This window comes from Leptonychotes weddellii, chromosome 12, assembly GCF_054177405.1.
Source record: "Leptonychotes weddellii isolate Sample4059 chromosome 12, ASM5417740v2, whole genome shotgun sequence".
Lineage (NCBI taxonomy): Eukaryota > Metazoa > Chordata > Mammalia > Carnivora > Phocidae > Leptonychotes > Leptonychotes weddellii.
Window position 1 is genome coordinate 14,220,076 of NC_138380.1, and position 17,450 is coordinate 14,237,525.

At 39.5% G+C, this 17,450-nt stretch overlaps 1 protein-coding gene across 2 annotated transcripts in view; it reads left to right on the forward strand.

Annotated features, from left to right (window-relative positions):
• Positions 1-17,450, forward strand: part of DGKI (diacylglycerol kinase iota) — a 426,631-nt gene that overhangs the window by 265,807 nt on the left and 143,374 nt on the right. Inside the window, exons 20-21 of one of the 2 annotated variants that reach the window (XM_081800028.1) lie at positions 10,451-10,650; positions 16,409-16,471. In XM_081800028.1, the coding sequence (XP_081656154.1) occupies positions 10,451-10,650; positions 16,409-16,471 (263 nt within the window). The remainder of the gene's footprint in view (positions 1-10,450; positions 10,651-16,408; positions 16,472-17,450) is intronic. The other variant, XM_081800027.1, reaches the window with a different exon arrangement.

Below are 17,450 nucleotides of genomic sequence, written 5' to 3' on the forward strand. Positions count from 1 at the left end.
GCTCTGTCACTTGCCAGAAGCGGCCGACGGACGCCCACTCCCCCGCTGTCTATCCTCCCGAGTATCGCCTCGGATTCACTTCTCCTCACGTCCTACTTTCCAAAGAGTTGTTGCTATTCTTTTCTTCGATCTCCTGTTGAGTTCATAGGTGTTCAGAATGGTTTGATCCCTATCCAGTTGAATTCCTGGGACCAGACAAAATCCAGGTCTCCTACTCCTCTGCCATCTTGCTCCTACATCCATAAGGTCTCATTCTAAGGTACTGGGGGTTAGGACGGCAATATATCTCTTTGGGGGACACAATCCAACCCGGAACAAGGGGTTGTTGGAGGACTGGGATAAAAGGGTGTCAATACAGAGTGGAGGCTAGTGCCCGGAGTCCCTCTTGCCCAGCGCAGACTGAAACAAACCCCCTCAAGCAGGTTTTAGCTATGTATTTCAACTTATTATTGAATGATGAGGAAACCAATTAAAAATTATGCTTATCATCTTATCTGGTGTAAATCAGGCCCCCCTATCAGGTTATAAAATGAATTAAAAAATTAAAATCTCCTTGCAACCCATGGTTAGCACTTGGTTTGTGCTACATCTTATGCTTGAAGGTAAGAAGGTTGTATTTCTTGCTCTAAACAAACCAGAGCAGCTCTCTTCATCACTCATCCTGTGGATTCCTACTGACTTTTCCTCAATCACCTTGGGTTACTGAGATCAGAGAGAATAGGCTCTTGTGATTGTGGCAAATGTCCATCACCTGAGATGGCGATGCTGCTCATGAAATCTGCCCTCTCTGGGATGAAATGATTGTTAAGTGTCGAAGATTGGTCTGGAATTGATCTAATTTTCAGGTTGTAGCTCATGTCCTGCTCTTTTTCTCCAAAGGTCTGTGTGCTAATTACAGGCAAAGACTCAGCTGAGAGCAAATGTAGGCATAAACTCAAGAAGGATGCGTGCAAGGAAGAATTCTTGGAAGCAACCAAAAAAGGTTCAAATCTGGCCACATGTGTTTTACTCATTCATTTATTCATGGATTCAGTAACATTTATTGAATGTTTACCAGTGTGCCAGAGCTTCCTACTCCTGACTATGTGGCAGAAGACTGTCAGGGAATGTGGAAGAGAAGATGATCCTTCACCTAGGCTTGGACGGCGGGGGGGGTTGCGGGGGAGAGGGGGAGCAAAGAGAATATTAGATTCTTCAGCATTGCTCTCAGGATCAAAATCGAAATGTAGGCCTGCAAGACTGAGTTTCTCTCCGGTTCTCTAAGCCTTTCCACTGCCCTCTTTGCTTTCTAGCTCAAGTAGCCTCTCAAGTCAAGCTTAGCTTGGAACATCTCTTGCTGCTTTTGCACCACAGGACCGTTGCACAGGCTTTTTCTCTCTAAAATGTTCTTTGACTCTCCATCTTCTATAACTTCTCAGCCCATATCTATGTCAGGTCCTTTTTAGAGTCTTGCTTGGGTTATTTTTGTTGACAATTGCACAGTGTCTGGACATGAAAGAGATAGCAGACTGACACTGAATAACTGGAGGAGAGTTTGTGGAGGGACTTGACAAATAGTGAACTAGGTTTATGAGAAGGAATGATGGATGGTGGCGTATTCCTGAGCTGAAGGTGCAGAGGTAACGAAGCAGTCACCTGCACCAGAAGAAGGACTGTTTGGGAAGGACCACCTGATAGGGGTAGTGTTTGCTAAGTGGAAGCAGTGAGCCAGTGCCAACCCGTCAGGGAGGGAGTCAGAGCCCTAGATATAGATACCTTACTCTTCTTGGCCCGATAGATCTTCCACTGGTGCCTCCCTCTGGAGAAGTCTAACCAGAAGCCAGGGGACAAGCAGCTACTGATATAGTCTGAGTGGGTCAGGCTCACAGGGCAAGAAGGAGGGCAGGAAAGGATGGAGTGCCAGCCAGGAGTGGCAGGTGGTGGGTACCCATCACTCCAGTGTGTGTCTTCCACACAGCAAAGACTGATACATGTAGTTGGCTTGAGCAAATGTGGCAGAGTGAATGCATTTTGCCAGGAGAAGAAGAGTGGGATTGGGCATTCTATAGAAAGAGAAATTTACATACACTCAGCAGTATGAGGGATCCTAGTCCTCTGTGGGAACTCTAATTCATTTTATGGAGGTGAAAAGTGAGAGTGGTAGGCAAGGACCAGATCATGGAGTGATTACAGGATTCATCTAGAGGTTTTGACTTTATTCCAAGGTCACTGGGGAATTAGTAAAGTGTGCTTTTAAGTAAGTATTTATTATGGGAAAAGTCCAATATAAAAATAGACAATAGATTGAACCCTCATGTGCCGTTACCTAGCTTCTATAATGTTCAACTCATGGGCAATCTTCTATCTGTCCCCACCTATGACCACATCCCGTATATTAATGTGAAGCATATCTCTGGCATTTTATCAGTTACTTATAAATATTTCTGAATGTGTTTTTAAAAGATAAGACTTCTTTTATGAACACAGCTATATGCCTTATATCTGAAAAAATTAAGACAGTAGCATCTGAATATTACTGTTTACTGAGTGCTCAAATTTCCAGTTGTCTTGCAAATGTCCTTTGTTTTCTTGTGCTCTGTGAGTTTGAACCAGGATCCAAGTAAAATTTATTCATTGTAATTGATTAATGTGACTCTTACGTATCTATAGGTTTCTGTCCATCTCTTTAACTTCTTCATTTATTTATTGAAGAAACCAGGCTATTCATCCTGTAAAGTTTCCCTGTGTTTGAATTGTGCTGATAATATTCCGGAAGTGTCAATTAACATGCTCTTCTCTCTTGCTGTTTCCTTTAAGTTGATAGTTGGATGTAGATACAACACTTCCATCTCCCCAGCCCCCCCAAATCTACTCTGTGAGTAGTGTTTTCTTCTTCCAAAAGAGGATAGATAATATCTAGTTGTCTCTCTTTTTTGACTAATAGTCCCTGATGAGCATTGTCTGGATCCAGTGATCATTAGAGGTTGGCAGAGTAGTGATATTCTAATTCTGTCCTTTTTCATTGATTAACTGGGGTATTTCTATAAAGAGTAATTTCACCTATTATTTGGCTACTTGGTTACATAATTGGTATAGGGAAAGCAGGATAACAGATTATTTTTATTTATATGTTTTCAAAATAAGTAATTCAATAGCATCTTCTGATGGTGATCGTTGGTCTAAATGGATTTGAGTTTGTTGGACACTTGCCATTCTAAGTTTGGGTCTCTGTACCCTCCCCTCGAATCTGGGTGGGCTTACAAATACTTGGCAAGTCTGGTACAGTGGAAGTGACCCTGGGTAACTTGGGGTTCTGGATCATGAAAGGCCATGCAGCCTATGGGCAATACAGGTCATACTGATGGTCTCTAATTAATAGGAATTTTATAAATTCCAGGTAATATTTATAATTTAAAATGTCTCCCTGCTTTCATTCATTTAGTGTCAGTCATAAATATTTATTGAACATTTATTGAACCCACAAATACTTATTGAATTCAGAAATGGCACTCTGCTACATAAAACAGTTATGAAATGGACCCAGAGACAAGCCCTGTCCTCAGGGTGCCCACAGTTCAGTGTTATGGGAGGATGTGAAAAACACAAGCAATTGCGGTCTGGCATCATAAATTCTAGGAGAAAGGCATGTGTGGAGATAGGAAGAAGAATTGAAACCAAACAGTATTTATAAAATGGGGAAATCAGCAAAAATTACGCAGAAGAGTCAGGAGTGCTTACAGATGCAATTGTGAGCGTCCATTCTGTGGGAGACTCGCCTGAGAGAGCATGGTATCCTAGAGCACTCATGGTGGCTCAGTGATGACACAGATGGGGAAGAAAGACACTGGTGTGGAGAAAGGAGAGGACAGGAAGAGTTTTTTGTAACTGCGAAGCAGGAAGGTTGGCAGAGATGGAATGAGACAGAATCAGAATGGTGGTTTAGAAAGATTGCCTGGATGTCTGGGTGGAAGGTGACCAGAATCTCTCCTGCTGGAGGCCCAGAGACAAAGCAAGATGTTGGTACCGAAGTCCAGGTGCAGAAATGAGGAGGCCTGGAATCTGGGGAAGAAAGTGGTAATGAAGGTGGGGGGATAGGCAACTTCAAGAGTTATTCAGACACGGTGACTTATTTTGAAGGGTGAAAAAGGAGTATACATGAATCCTGGCTGGCCAGCAGAGGCCATTAGGTAAATGGTGAATACGTTAGAGATGGGGGGAATATAAAAGAAAGATAATATTGCCAAAAAATGAATTGTGGTTTTTTTTTACCATATTTTAAAATTTTATTTTAATTCCAGTCTAGTTAATATACAGTGTTGTTAGTTTCAGATGGACAATATAGTGATTTAACAGTTCTATATATTGTGATTTAACAGGTCTATATATTGTGATATATAGATATATAGTGATTTAACAGTTCTATATATTACCCAGTGCTCAATTTATGTAAGTTAAATTTGAAACCCCTGTAAGGCATCTAGGGAGATAGAGGCAGCTTGAAATACATGTTTAGAGCTCACGGGATCCTTCCAGGTTGGGAGAGAAGGTTTTGGGGGTCTATCAGATCTCCTTCTCTCCCGTCCCATCATTGGTAGGAAAAGGAAAAGAATAATAGTTGATGGAAGCTGGTGAAGAGAAAATGGAATACTAAAATTATGTCAATTATTTTTTCTCTTTATATATGAATCATGTAAAAATGCGTAGCAGCCAGCATCAAATGTGGATCTCAGATTCTAATGACTTTAGATTGCTTCCAAGATTAAAAAAAATTCTACTTCAAGAAAGCAGAGTTAAATGTAGTGTATACTGCACAGTTTTGAACGTCCTATGCTCTCTGAAGAATATGGGCATATGTTTCTCTGTTTTCATTCACATCTTACCTGACTGCTCATATAACAGTACACTATTATTCTAGAAGAAAGAATTTCATTTCCAGGACTTGGGTTTCATGTTTCTTGAAACTAGACTCTTTATCTTTTGATTGCAAATTTCAAAACAGTAGTCTTCAATTCATTTCCCTGGTTGAAATGCATTCCTACAAATTAAGATGATTCTTCGCTGGGTGCTTGGTAACCTGATTACCTTTTTTTTTTTTTTTTTAAGATTTTGTTTATTTATTTTAGAGAGAGTGTGTGAGCAAGTGGGGTGAGGGGCAGAGGGGGAGGGAGAGGAAGGAGGAGAGAGAATCTGAAGCAGACTCTCTGCTGAGGACAAGCCTGACAGGGGCTCACGGGCTCAATCTCACCACCATGAGATCATGATCTGAGCCGAAACCAAGAATCAGGCACTTAACCAACTGAGCCACCCAGGCGCCCCCTGATTACCTTTTTGGATTCTATGCAGACCATAATGAGACACTGTAATTTGTATTTTCTTTCTGCCACAATTTTTTGCCTTCATGGTTTTGAAGGTCTTTTCATGTTGAGTCTGTTTCTAAGTAATCTAAAACTCTTTAAGACAGTCCAAAGCATTATACAGATTGAGGCATTGGTCACCAAATTTGCTATGCAGTATGAAATCCAGAGATTTCAGTCTCCTAAACTTTAAAGAAAGTAGAGCCAGTTTTCTTTATGTTAATTGAAGTTAAAATATGTAAGCTCTTTTATATTTATGAATTAGAAAAGCTAAATGTTATTTGGTGAGAAAAATCACATGGAGAAATTCCCAGGGCTGAGGTTTTATACATACCAGAGAGTATATTCCTTATTTTTTTAGGAAAAAATATTAAATGTGTGCTTATTTTGATAGTACACATAAGAACTAAAAGTAAAAATATCAGTCGTAGTTAAATGATCTGTAACTATTTATATTTTGATGTGTTTTCTTCCAATTGCTTTATTTCTGTTTTTAAACATATAGGAACTCATAAGTAAAACCCATAGCACAAATGGCTGACTATTGTTTCATATATAAATATCTCAATTTATATAATAATTATTCCTTCATGAAAAGCTTCCTTTATGAAATGTTGAGGTTTTTGGATGTTTGGTGGTGTAAATAATCCTGTAATAATTGCTCATAAACCTCTGTTCATATTTCAAAATACTTTCCGATGACATATCCCCACAGAAGAAATTACTGTCAATGACATAAATATTTTAAAACCTCTTAATAACAGTTATAAAACTGCTTTCTAGAAATTTTGTTCTGTTTACTTGCCCAACAGCAATGTACATGAATACCTGTTAAGAAGTAATATCCCACAGGTGCTGGAAATGTGTTCACAGATAGAAACAAAAAGCTATTATATTACACCTGATGAAACAGAAGGAGAGATGAGAATAAAATTTCATCCCTAAAAAGAAAGAAAGAAATCATGCCTGTTTTGTCCATCCCATGATGTCCTCTTAAACAGCAAAAAATGAGAGTAAGGACACATTGTTGTTCAACTTTATTGTTACCTTGTGTGGCTTTTTGTTTTTTTGAAGTGTGTTTTTTGCATATTTTAATAGGTTGTTTATCTTTTATTGTTGAATTTCAGGAGTTATTTATATATTCCGAATACAAGTCTTTTGACAGATATATTTAGTGCAAATATATTCTCCATCTATTCTGATCTTTTTATTTTCTTAGTGTTTGTTTTGACAAGCAGAACTTTAAACATTCTTCTGAATTCCAATTGTATGAGGTAGGCTTATTTCATGTGAGGGCTTTCTGTGCCCTTCTTAAGAAACCTTGCTCATTCCAAGAAAGGTTGGGAAAATATTCTCCTGTGTTTGATTTTTGAAGATTTATAGTTTTAGCTTTTGTGTATAAGTATTTAATTCAGCCCAAATTAATTTATGTGCATTGTGAAGTACATAGCAAGATTCATTTTTAAAAAATACATTTATCCAATTTTTGCCAGCATTATTTGTTGAGTAGACTTTGCTATAGAATTACCTTAGTGCCTTTGCCCTTCGATTGTATGTGGTTCTATTTCTGGACTCTATCCTGTTTCATTGATTTATTTCTTTATCCTTATGGCAGTACCACACTGTTTTGATTACTATAGCTTCATAGTAAGTCTTCAAACTGGTAATATGAATCATTCCACTTTGCCCTTCTAAGAATGTTTTGGTTATTCTGTCTTTTGCATTTGTATATAAATTTTAGAATCAGTTTGACTGTGTTGACAAAAAAAAACCAAACAGCTAGGATTTTAATTGGGATTGCTTTGAATCTATAGATTAGGGAGAATTGACCTAGTAACAGTATTTAGTGTTCCAATCTACAAATATATCTTTCTCCATTTAGCTGTTCTTTCACTTCTCTTAGCAAAGTTTTATAGTTTTATAGTTTCAGCATGGTTTTCAGGTTCTTGCATACCCTTTGCTGATTTTGTTCCTAAGCATTCTATGGTTTCTTCTCTGCTCCCACCAACCCAGGATCGTCCATCATTCCCATCTGACGGCAAGTAGAATAAGGACTTGAGTGGTAAGAAAGAGGATGAGGCATGGAGGAAGATGGAGACAAGTATAGTGTGGAAAGACACAGGATCTCAAGCCACACCTGTGACATGAAGGAAAGTTGTTGTGGTCTGGGCAACAGGGCAGTAAATGGCAGTACTTAGTTCAGGGGATGTCTTTGTTTTTCTGTTGGGGCCCATGCTATCAGAAAGGCAATATTTGAAATTTTCACAGAGTGATAGATCCTAGATTGAACAGATAATTGAATCTCTGTCACTAATAAATCACCATATTATTACCAGTAAATGATTCCTTCTAGCAAATCACGGGGTTAGTTGTGGTTAAGCCTAGACCACCCTGAGTGATGAAAAATAAGTATCTCTAATGAGCATTTTAAAAATTACCTTTACTCTAACTTGTTCCAAAAATACTGTGGCTATGCTAGCAATAATAGAACTGTCTTTACCCTGAAAAGCTATTTACCGTAATTCCTCTTGTGCCTGCGCAGTGATCTTGGATTGATTTTGAAATGCCAATGGGACAGCTGTTTACATGTTTGTGGTATTGCTGTTGCTGTATTTTTGAGGCTGGGAAGATGACTTAAAAGTGCTCTACAGTACCGTGTATGCCTTCTCATACCAAGGGGTTGGAAAGTATTTAAAACAGTTTTCAGTTCTGTTAAACTCCAAGGAAGAGGTTCTTACCTGGCAGGTTCTGCATTTTTATTTGTGATTGGGCCTAGTCAAAGGTGGCTGAGGGGGAGAAGAAGAAGTGGTATTTCCAGAACAGTGGATGAAGGGATAGAGTTCTCAGCTGAGAAGAACTTGCAGGCAAGGGAAATATATTAGAAAAGTTCTGGACATGAGATGGTGGCTCTAATCTAATTGATTTAAGTGGATCATTTGAGTACAGCCAAGAAAAACTTTCAGCTGAATAACAAAGGATCGGGGAGTAGGCCAAAAAGAATTTTAGTAAATTCTCACTGCATTCTCCTCTGCTTTCTTGTTCTTCCAACTAACTGAATAAAATTGTATGTAAAGCACACAACATTACAGATGTTCAATAAGTAGTTCTTCTCAGTTTTTATTCTTTTTTCTTTCTGTCCTTTTTGTCCCTTTGTGTTTCTTTTCTCTTTGCATTTATAGAAAATCAAGTTTCTTTTGTTCAAATTAATGCAAGTACAAAAAAAGAAATTCAACGCCTCAGATAAATATAAATATCTGGCAACCAAATAAGGCGAGGTTGACTTCACAAATATCGGTTAACAAAGTTTATTCCTCATTCATGGAAACGAGACATATGGAAACAGGTTGATAGTATGTTTTAATCTTTTAGATTTTGAGCAAGTTACAATCTGACTCCTTTTTTTATATTTATTATAAGCTAATTGATAACTCAAAATACATAATATAACGTTACTGAAAAATTATTTAGCAGTATCTATTCAAGATAATTATAATCTCAGCTTAATGGCATAGCAGTTCTTCTCATTGTATGTACCCAAGAGAGTATCTACCAAGAGATATTTATAAGAAAGTTTACATCAACAGTAGCTACAAACTGGAAACAACCAAATGTTTACCAGCAGAAGAGCAAATAAATATATTTTGCTATATAGTACTTAAAAATAATGATGAACAAAAGATGTCAGACACAAAAGAGTCATCTACTATGGTTTGTATGAAGTTCAAGTTCAAACAAATTGAATCTATGGTGATAGGAGTGAGAGTATTGGCTGCTAACTGGTTTGTGGGAGGAGTATGAAAAGATTGGGAATGAGCACGTGGAAAACTATAAATTATCCAAAGCTTGATCTGGATGGTGATTCACATATGTATATAAAGACACTCATCAAGTTGTAGAATTTGTGTACTCTTTTATAACCAAACATGTATGATTTCCATTCATCCCTAAAAGGTAAATGATACTAAATGTGCAATAACATATACAACATAAAAATATATAGTGTATAATTTAACATATATAAATATATATATGGGCATATAAATATATTTTTTAACTAATGCAGTAAAGTTATGTTAATTTGTTGTTCTTAACAACGGGCTTTTCATTTTATTTAATTAATTAATTAATTTATTTTTTGTAGTGACATTTTATTTATTTATTTTTTATTCTTATGTTAATCCCCATACATTACATCATTAGTTTTAGATGAAGTGTTCCATGATTCATTGTTTGTGCATAACACCCAGTGCTCCGTGCAGAACGTGCCCTCCTCAATACCCACCACCAGGCTAACCCATCCTCCCACCCCCTCCCCTCTAGAACCCTCAGTTTGTTTTTCAGAGTCCATCGTCTCTCATGGTTCATCCGGGCTTTTCATTTTAGATTGACTTTTCCATTTTGTGGCCACCGTGGTGAATTGAGCTCTGTGTTTGATTTTGATCCTTTGCTTTACCTTTCATAATGTTTGTAATTGAGTAATTAATATTATTTTGCATTTCATTGATCTTATACAGATTAGAAGTAGCTTGAGGAGGTTTTTGGTAAAAAGGAAAAACCTGCCCAAGTTTGAAAATTAACCAAGGGTGGGCTCCAATTTAAATATGAATATATTTAATATATAATATATAGTTACATATTATAGCATGTATGTACATAAGATATGTTATATATACATATCTATGTTGTGTAACTATATTATGTATTTATATTTAAATAATATATATTATAATATTTATATTTAAATTAGTACAAAAGCTGCCTTAAACTGTGCTTTATATCTTTTATAGTCTTTTTTTCTCCTTATATTGGTTATTCAATGGGAATAAATCGCACAGAAAACAACTTCTGTATTAAAGTAATGTGATTAAATTAAGACTGAAAATACGTAACACTGAAAATTAGCTATCGAGAATTTTTGGTCAAGCTCATCAAAAGTTGAGAAATTTTAATTTATTTTTGTTAAGGTGATTTACCCAAGGTTTCCCATTCTACTCCTGGCTAGCAAATTTCACTGTTTATCAATGGCCTTTGGGTTATTCAGAGTGCACTTGGGGGTTCTAGCTTTCCTGACTCTTAAGAACTAACTTCCAGCTTCCTTTGGACTCTTGAATTCACAGGCTGCCCTGCAAGTTGGGGGCCACGGGGAAAGGCTACACCAGTGTCGGGAGGTCATGCTGCTCACTTACAAATCCATCCCCATGCAAGTGGATGGGGAGCCCTGTAGGTTGGCCCCAGCTATGATTCGGATCTCCTTGAGGAATCAAGCCAACATGGTACAGAAGAGCAAGAGGAGAACATCCATGCCTTTACTCAATGAGTGAGTCTGCCCCTTGCCTACCTTTGTGAACACAAAGACCATGAAGAGAACACCAAGCATGTGCATGGTCTAGAGGCCTTACTGTGTTAAGAAAGGAACAAAGTCCAAGAAACAGGAGTTCCTTGGTCTTTCTGACGTACTTTTTTTCATGTTTATTACACAGTGACCACACTCTTCTTTTAGAAATAACTACTGTATTGTATACGAGATAGATAACTCTTCTTCATTGACCACTTTGGTCTATATTTATTGGAAACAACAGAAAATCATTAAGAGTGATTCTAGGGTCATAAAATGCATCAAGATAAATATGTTCTGTTTTGTTTTAAGACGGCATGCTATTGGCCTCCTTTTTACCCAGGTCACTTGGAGAGTGTTGGTTTCCCCGATAGCAGGAGGTTGGCAGAGCTGGATGTTCGGAGCTCACCTCTCTCCACGTTGCATCCCCTTCTGCCTGTTAGTGAGTTATCACTTTCCTGATGCCCCCATATTGGGGTCCCATGGACCCTGGTGCTTCAACTCAATTTTGCCATTCTGAGTGGCATCCTATTGTCTAGATACAACCTGGCTCACTACTGAATATCTAAATAAGATGTATCCCTCTTGGACCCTTTCTTTTCTTAGGTGTTTTGATGAACTGATTTGAGATAAGGAGATAATAACTAGATATTCAGAGTGTATATTCTTTGTAGCACCCCTTCATCTAATTTTTTTAATGGAGATGTCTGTCCGGGGTTGGAGAAAGGGATGGAGAAGAATGGGGATTTGGGGCCTCTTTTTGAGTATCTTCTATATATAATGCCCAAATGCCTGGTCTAACTCAAGATAGGGCCATTTCTGGGCTCAGCCTCGGGTCATTATTCTGTCACAGCGAGGGACCCTCCAAGGTGCTACTCCTGTTTGTGGCCTGTGGTGCATGGTTACTGATATGTCCTGAATGGCTGGCTTCCTGCGGTGCCTGTGAAGCAGGGCATGCTTTGCCACGTATTTATGGAGTCACTGTGACAATCGACAGAAGTGCCTAGAATAAACCAGTGACAGAGGTGCCGTAGCTCGCTGCCAGAACCTAACTTCACCTCTCTTTCTGAGATGGCATATGTTGAGGAATAGCATTAGGCAGGGCTCTTAAAGTGTTTGCATTTTTGGCATCCACTTCTAAGTCTGAAGCTGGCATGAGAGGTCCTCTCTCCTCTGCTTCCTCCTTTCCTAGAGTCTCTCTGGACATCAGAGTCACTCAGCACTTTCCCCAGATCATTATCCAGGCAGCTTGTTCAGTTGTATTCCTTATTTTGTTTACATTTTGCAGCTAGTGAAACTCCTGGCTCATTCCCAATGGTTTTCTTTTCTCCTTGCCTCTAGCTTCTATTAGGCTAAATATACAGCTGGCAAGTTTATATGTTAAAAAGGTAGGATGTCAACAACAGTATATGGTTGACCATATGCTCTCTAGAAATGTTAGTGTTAATCCATGAACCAGTGGTTGGGGAGAAAGCTCTGAACTAAATGAAAAGCTACCTTGGAGATAGTATGGTAGCTGAGGTTGTTTGGGGTCACTTGTGGATCATTAAGAAGCTATAATAAAACTAGAAGTTCTTAATATCTGCAGGCAAAGACCTCCCGTCCTCCTGCCTGGTGATGCTATATTTAATAACCTTACCAGACACGAAATTGTTTCCAGGTGCTTAGTTTCAAACAGCTCTTGCCCTTGAAGTGAGAAAGAGTTTGTATCTGCTTGGCAACTGTATTCTTTTTTTTTTTTAATTTTTTATTGTTATGTTAATCACCATACATTACATCATTAGTTTTTGATGTAGTGTTCCATGATTCATTGTCGGCAACTGTATTCTTGAGAATTCATTTGGGCCTTCTTCACATACAAAAAACAATACAAATAGTTGTTTTCTTTTCGTACTTAACTACATATGGCAGATAGATGATGCGATGGCATAGATTTAGCTGAAGAGTGCTCGAGAAAACAGCCTCAACTCAAAAATAGTTCCTTCCCACCAGGGGGCAGTGGTGCGTCCACCTAAGCAGCCTCTGGCCTCAGGAAACCTCTGAAGGACAATAATGTGCTTTTCAGTTCCCAAAAGGACACTTGTAAAACTTAGCAAAGATATTTATTACTACTGATGATGAATAACTATCAAAACACTATATTTTTTAGGAAATCAATACAGATAGCATATTTTCAGAGGAAAACCAAACACCCACTTATCTTGTCACGTGTGTTCATTACACCTCAATTGCTCTCCCTGACTGCTCTCTTTCACCCTCTGCAATTAGAGTTCTTCTTTCTCTTTTACTAGAAATCCTTGTTTTGAAATCTGACTTCTTCCACTGGATTTCCAGGTGGAGTTTCTAGTTTGAGGGTTGCCTGGCCATTAAGACCTTTCCACAAGTTTTCTTCAACCTTCTAAGTCCTCTAGGCTTTTCTGTTTCAGCCACGGTTGGGCCAAGTTCATTTTGCAGCCAAGGCAGAGAGATAATCGAAAGATATTTCTTTATTTCCTTCCTTCCTTCCCTGTTTTCCTCCTTCATTCTCTCTCTCTCTCTTAGCAGTCCTTGTTTTCTGCAACTATCTGTTACTTCTGTTCCATTTGCCCATCTTCTTTCAGAAGAAAGAGAACTGGTTTAAAATGTCTGGAGAATTCATTTAGAAACCTCTGTGTGTGATGAGGATTGGGGGGTGGAGGGAGGGAGTTAACTGTGAATATTTGAGAATCAAGTACTGTGGTTCCCTAAACAACTGGCTTCCTTTTCCACTTGAGCGGTGGTGTTCCTCACAGGTTTGCCTTTCTCTGGGAGATCACATCTGTACGCGAGATTTCATCTATGACTGATAAGGGAATAAATTTCACATCTGTGTCTTCTATCCCAGCATTCCTTCTAAAAGCCAAAGACTCATATCCGGATATCTCAGCTGACATCTTTACCTGGATACCCCCTAGCAACCTCAGACTGCAGGCTGAAAATGGGCTTGTTAACTCTGCTCCCTTTGCTGTCTCTGCTTATCAGTCAGTGAGCCCTCCTTATCCACATTTGTCTACATGGAACCATCTACCCATTCACCGCGTCCCTGCCATGGAGTCCTTGCAGTCACTTGCTCCTTCTATTTATTTCCCACGTCTTTTTTTTTTGGTAAAGATTTATTTATTTATTTCAGAAAGAGAGAGGGGGGAAGGGGCAGAGGGAGAGAATCTTCAAGCAAACTCCCCGCTGAGTGCTGGGCCCGACATGTGGCTTGATCCCATGGCCCAGAGATGATGGCCTGAGCTGAACCCAAGAGTCAGACGCTCAACCATCTGAGTCACCCAGGTGCCCCTATTCCCCGTGTCTTTAACTCACACCACCTACCCCCTCTGCTAGTAATACAGCCTGTGTCCAAAGGCCATCTAAGTTACTTCACCACAGCATCACTAAATTATGCTCATGATTCCTTGCTTCCTGTGTCACTGCTCATCACATAATGCTTTTTCCAGTAGACTAATTAGAAGGATCTTTCTAGAAAAGTTAAACTCATATTCCTTAGCTTTGCAGAGCTTTTTGATCATTGCCATCATCGTCCTCTTCCTGCGCTCCAAAGATCATTGCTTGTCTGGAGCACTGGCCTGCCTCTTGCATCCTTGTTCTTTTGCACTTCTTTTGCTCTTTTTGCACTGCCTTCCTTTTTGTCGATTAACTCTTGCTCAAGTTTAAGACCCCACTGAAATATCATTTTCTCTAAGAATCCTTTTTGATCTACTTCTAGCCGTTAGATACTCCTGTTAGTGTTCTAGGTTATGTTCATCACACCATTTATCAAGAATAATATAGTTCTTGGTTTACTTGTCTCTCCTCCCAGCTTAGAGTTTTCCTCTTAGGGTCCTCAGTGCCTACCAGTATGTCTAAGACATGATTATGTGTTGAATAAGTGGCTTGCACATAGATCAGATCGATAATCCTGTATCTGTTAACATTGCTGTGAGACTGCATCTAAAATAACATAGATCTAAAATCCATGAATATAAAAGTAATGGAGATAATGTCTTGGTAACACTTTATGTGAATAAATGGAAGATACATACTTAAAAATTTTAAGATCTGGTTCACATGGATTGGATAGGTGGGGGAAATCCCATGAGAAATGGTTAACTAGTAGGCCTTCATGATGCCACTACATCTTCATTTATACCAAAAAAAGAAAATTATTTCCAAAAAAATATATTTCTTGGTCTATAATCCCATTTGCTATTACTATATAGAAACTGAAGGGCTAGACTTATTGTGTTCAGTAGACCCCCACCCCGCTGGGACAGGAGCATATCTCATTTTATCATGGCTTATGAATCTATTCAAAATAAGAGCTGCAATAAATATCATCCCCCCATAAAGTAATAGAAGAGATTTGTCTAGGTTCATATTCATGTACTAGTAACATGGTACCCACATAAATTTGATGATACTATTCAAAAGGCACCTTTTAAAGAGATCAGAAATTTAAAATTTCTCAGGTGCTTAGGGAGATCTTAAGCTAGCTGAAATCCTGAGCTCACTGGTAATTAAGACTACACTGTGAAAGGCAATCATATTATTTAGGGGCAAGATTTCTAGTTGGTCAACTTTGAATTGGGCAACTCGATTGATTGGATTCCATCATCCTGGAATTGATAGTCCTTTGAGGAAAACAAGGAGTTGATTCATGGGTGACTTTATGTGAGAACTTAGATACCCAGCAGAAAAGAGGGATGGGGGCGCTGTGCTTACTACAGTTACAGCGAAGCTCTTCAGATCCTCTGAGAGAGTGGAGAGAATAATTCTGTAAGTGTGACAACACATTTTGGATTTAGTTTCTTAAATTTTATGTTTCATCTTTTCTAATAGCTACTGAAGTTTCTTTTTTTTTTTTAAAAAAACTTTATTTGACAGAGAGAGACAGTGAGAGAGGGAACACAAGGAGAGGGAGCGGGTGACAGAGAAGCAGGCTTCCCACGGAGCAGGGAGCCTGATGCGGGGCCCCATCCCAGGACCCTGGGATCATGCCCTGAGCCAAAGGCAGACGCTTAACGACTGAGCCACCCAGGTGCCCCAGTTCTTTCCATTATAAAAGAAGAGAAAAAGGGTGAAGTCTATGGCTTCCCTTTTCCACCAGGACTATGAGTGAAATTGCGGCATCACTGTGATGACTCTAGGCTTTCTTGGTATTACCTGCAGTCATTACAGGTTTTGTTGAGCCACGCTTTTCAAGATGGCTGTCTTTTGACACAAATTTCCTACAGAGCTCTGGAATCAAGAGGACTATGTTAAAGGATTAAAGTTACCTTCACTTTCCTCAAAGATGAGTTTACTATGCCAGCCTACTCCTCTCTAGTGTGTGTGTGTGTGTGTGTGTGTGTGTGTGTACACGCATGCATCCTCTCCTTGGATGTCCCTAGAGCAAGGGAGGAACATGAGGATGCTCCCGCCCGCCTGCAGCCCTGCCCGGTGTCCCGCTCCTGCCGCATCTGCCCACACCCCCACTGCCCTGCGGGCGGTCCCCGGCTTGCCTTAGAGCCAGGCCTCGCCATGTGTCCTGTTGGCTTCATTGCTGTCACTGGCTTTTTGGATTATGTCCGTGGCTGGCTGGATTTTCCTTTTCTTTTCATTCACTGTTTGGTGACGCGCTCATTTAATTTCTGTTTAAATTTTGTGTGTCTCTCTTTCTCTCTCCTGGCTTGTTCCCTGTCTGTCCACGCTGTTGTGCTGACTGTCTTCGCTGCTCATTCCCTGCTGCCTCTAGCATCCATCAGGTGGCAGCTGCTGACCTGCGGAGAGTGTCTGCTCCCCCGGGCTCCTTCACCACGTGAGTACAAAGCTGGTCCATTTCTCCATTTTGTCTAGCACCCTCCTGTCTTCCTCGGGTTAAACTACCTGCCTCCTTTTCTCTCACAGGTCTGCTTCTCAGACAAGGACCCGCCAACCCTAACTGCCTTCTTTGCCCCTCTGTCATTTGAGATGGAGCTGTCCGGTTCTTTGTGTTCTATTTGTCTCAGTCCTCTAAGGGTTCAGGTGTAGGTTTTTGGTGTGTTACTTTAAGGCCCATGATCGCATGGGGTTGTATAAAACTCCATACTAAGCATTGGTTCTTATGGAACGTTTGTAATAGCCATAGACCATTCCATTATGTGTAACTCAGGGATGAGGTCGAAGGAGGGTGCCTGTTGCCCTTGCTTTGTGAACGGACCCCTAAAATTATGTGTGGAGTTTTGAGTGCATGCACATGCATCCAGGCATTATTTGGGTTGAGAATCCATGGTTGTAATGAAAGATGAATGACCAAAAACTATCTCTGAATCAGCAAAACATGCTTCATCCGTAGTTAATAATTTGTACTTAATGTATTTATGCTTTTATTTTTTTCTGGTGAAAAAAATTGTTTTAGCACTTTGGGACTTCTTTTACATAAAAAAATTGTGGTCTCTGTCTTGCCCTTTCTTCCTCTTACAGATACTTAGCTTTTGTTCTGGTTCAGGTACTGGTTCAGGTGCTTGACATGAACTGCTTAACTAATGACTCCCCCAACAGCCCTATAGCACATGTGCTGTTATCTCCAGCCGTGGTCTTGTGGGGAATCTGATGCATAAAGCGGTTCAGTAACTTGCTCAAGGTCACACAGCTAACAAGTGGTAGACTGGGAGGCAAACTCAGATGGCTTGGCTTCAAAGTTCACACCTTTCACAATATACATTCTGCCACCTTTCACCTATGAGGAACCTATGTATCTCTTAAGCCCTAGTTGAATCATTGGCTTTTCAAGGAATTCTTTGTTGATTCTTGTTGTA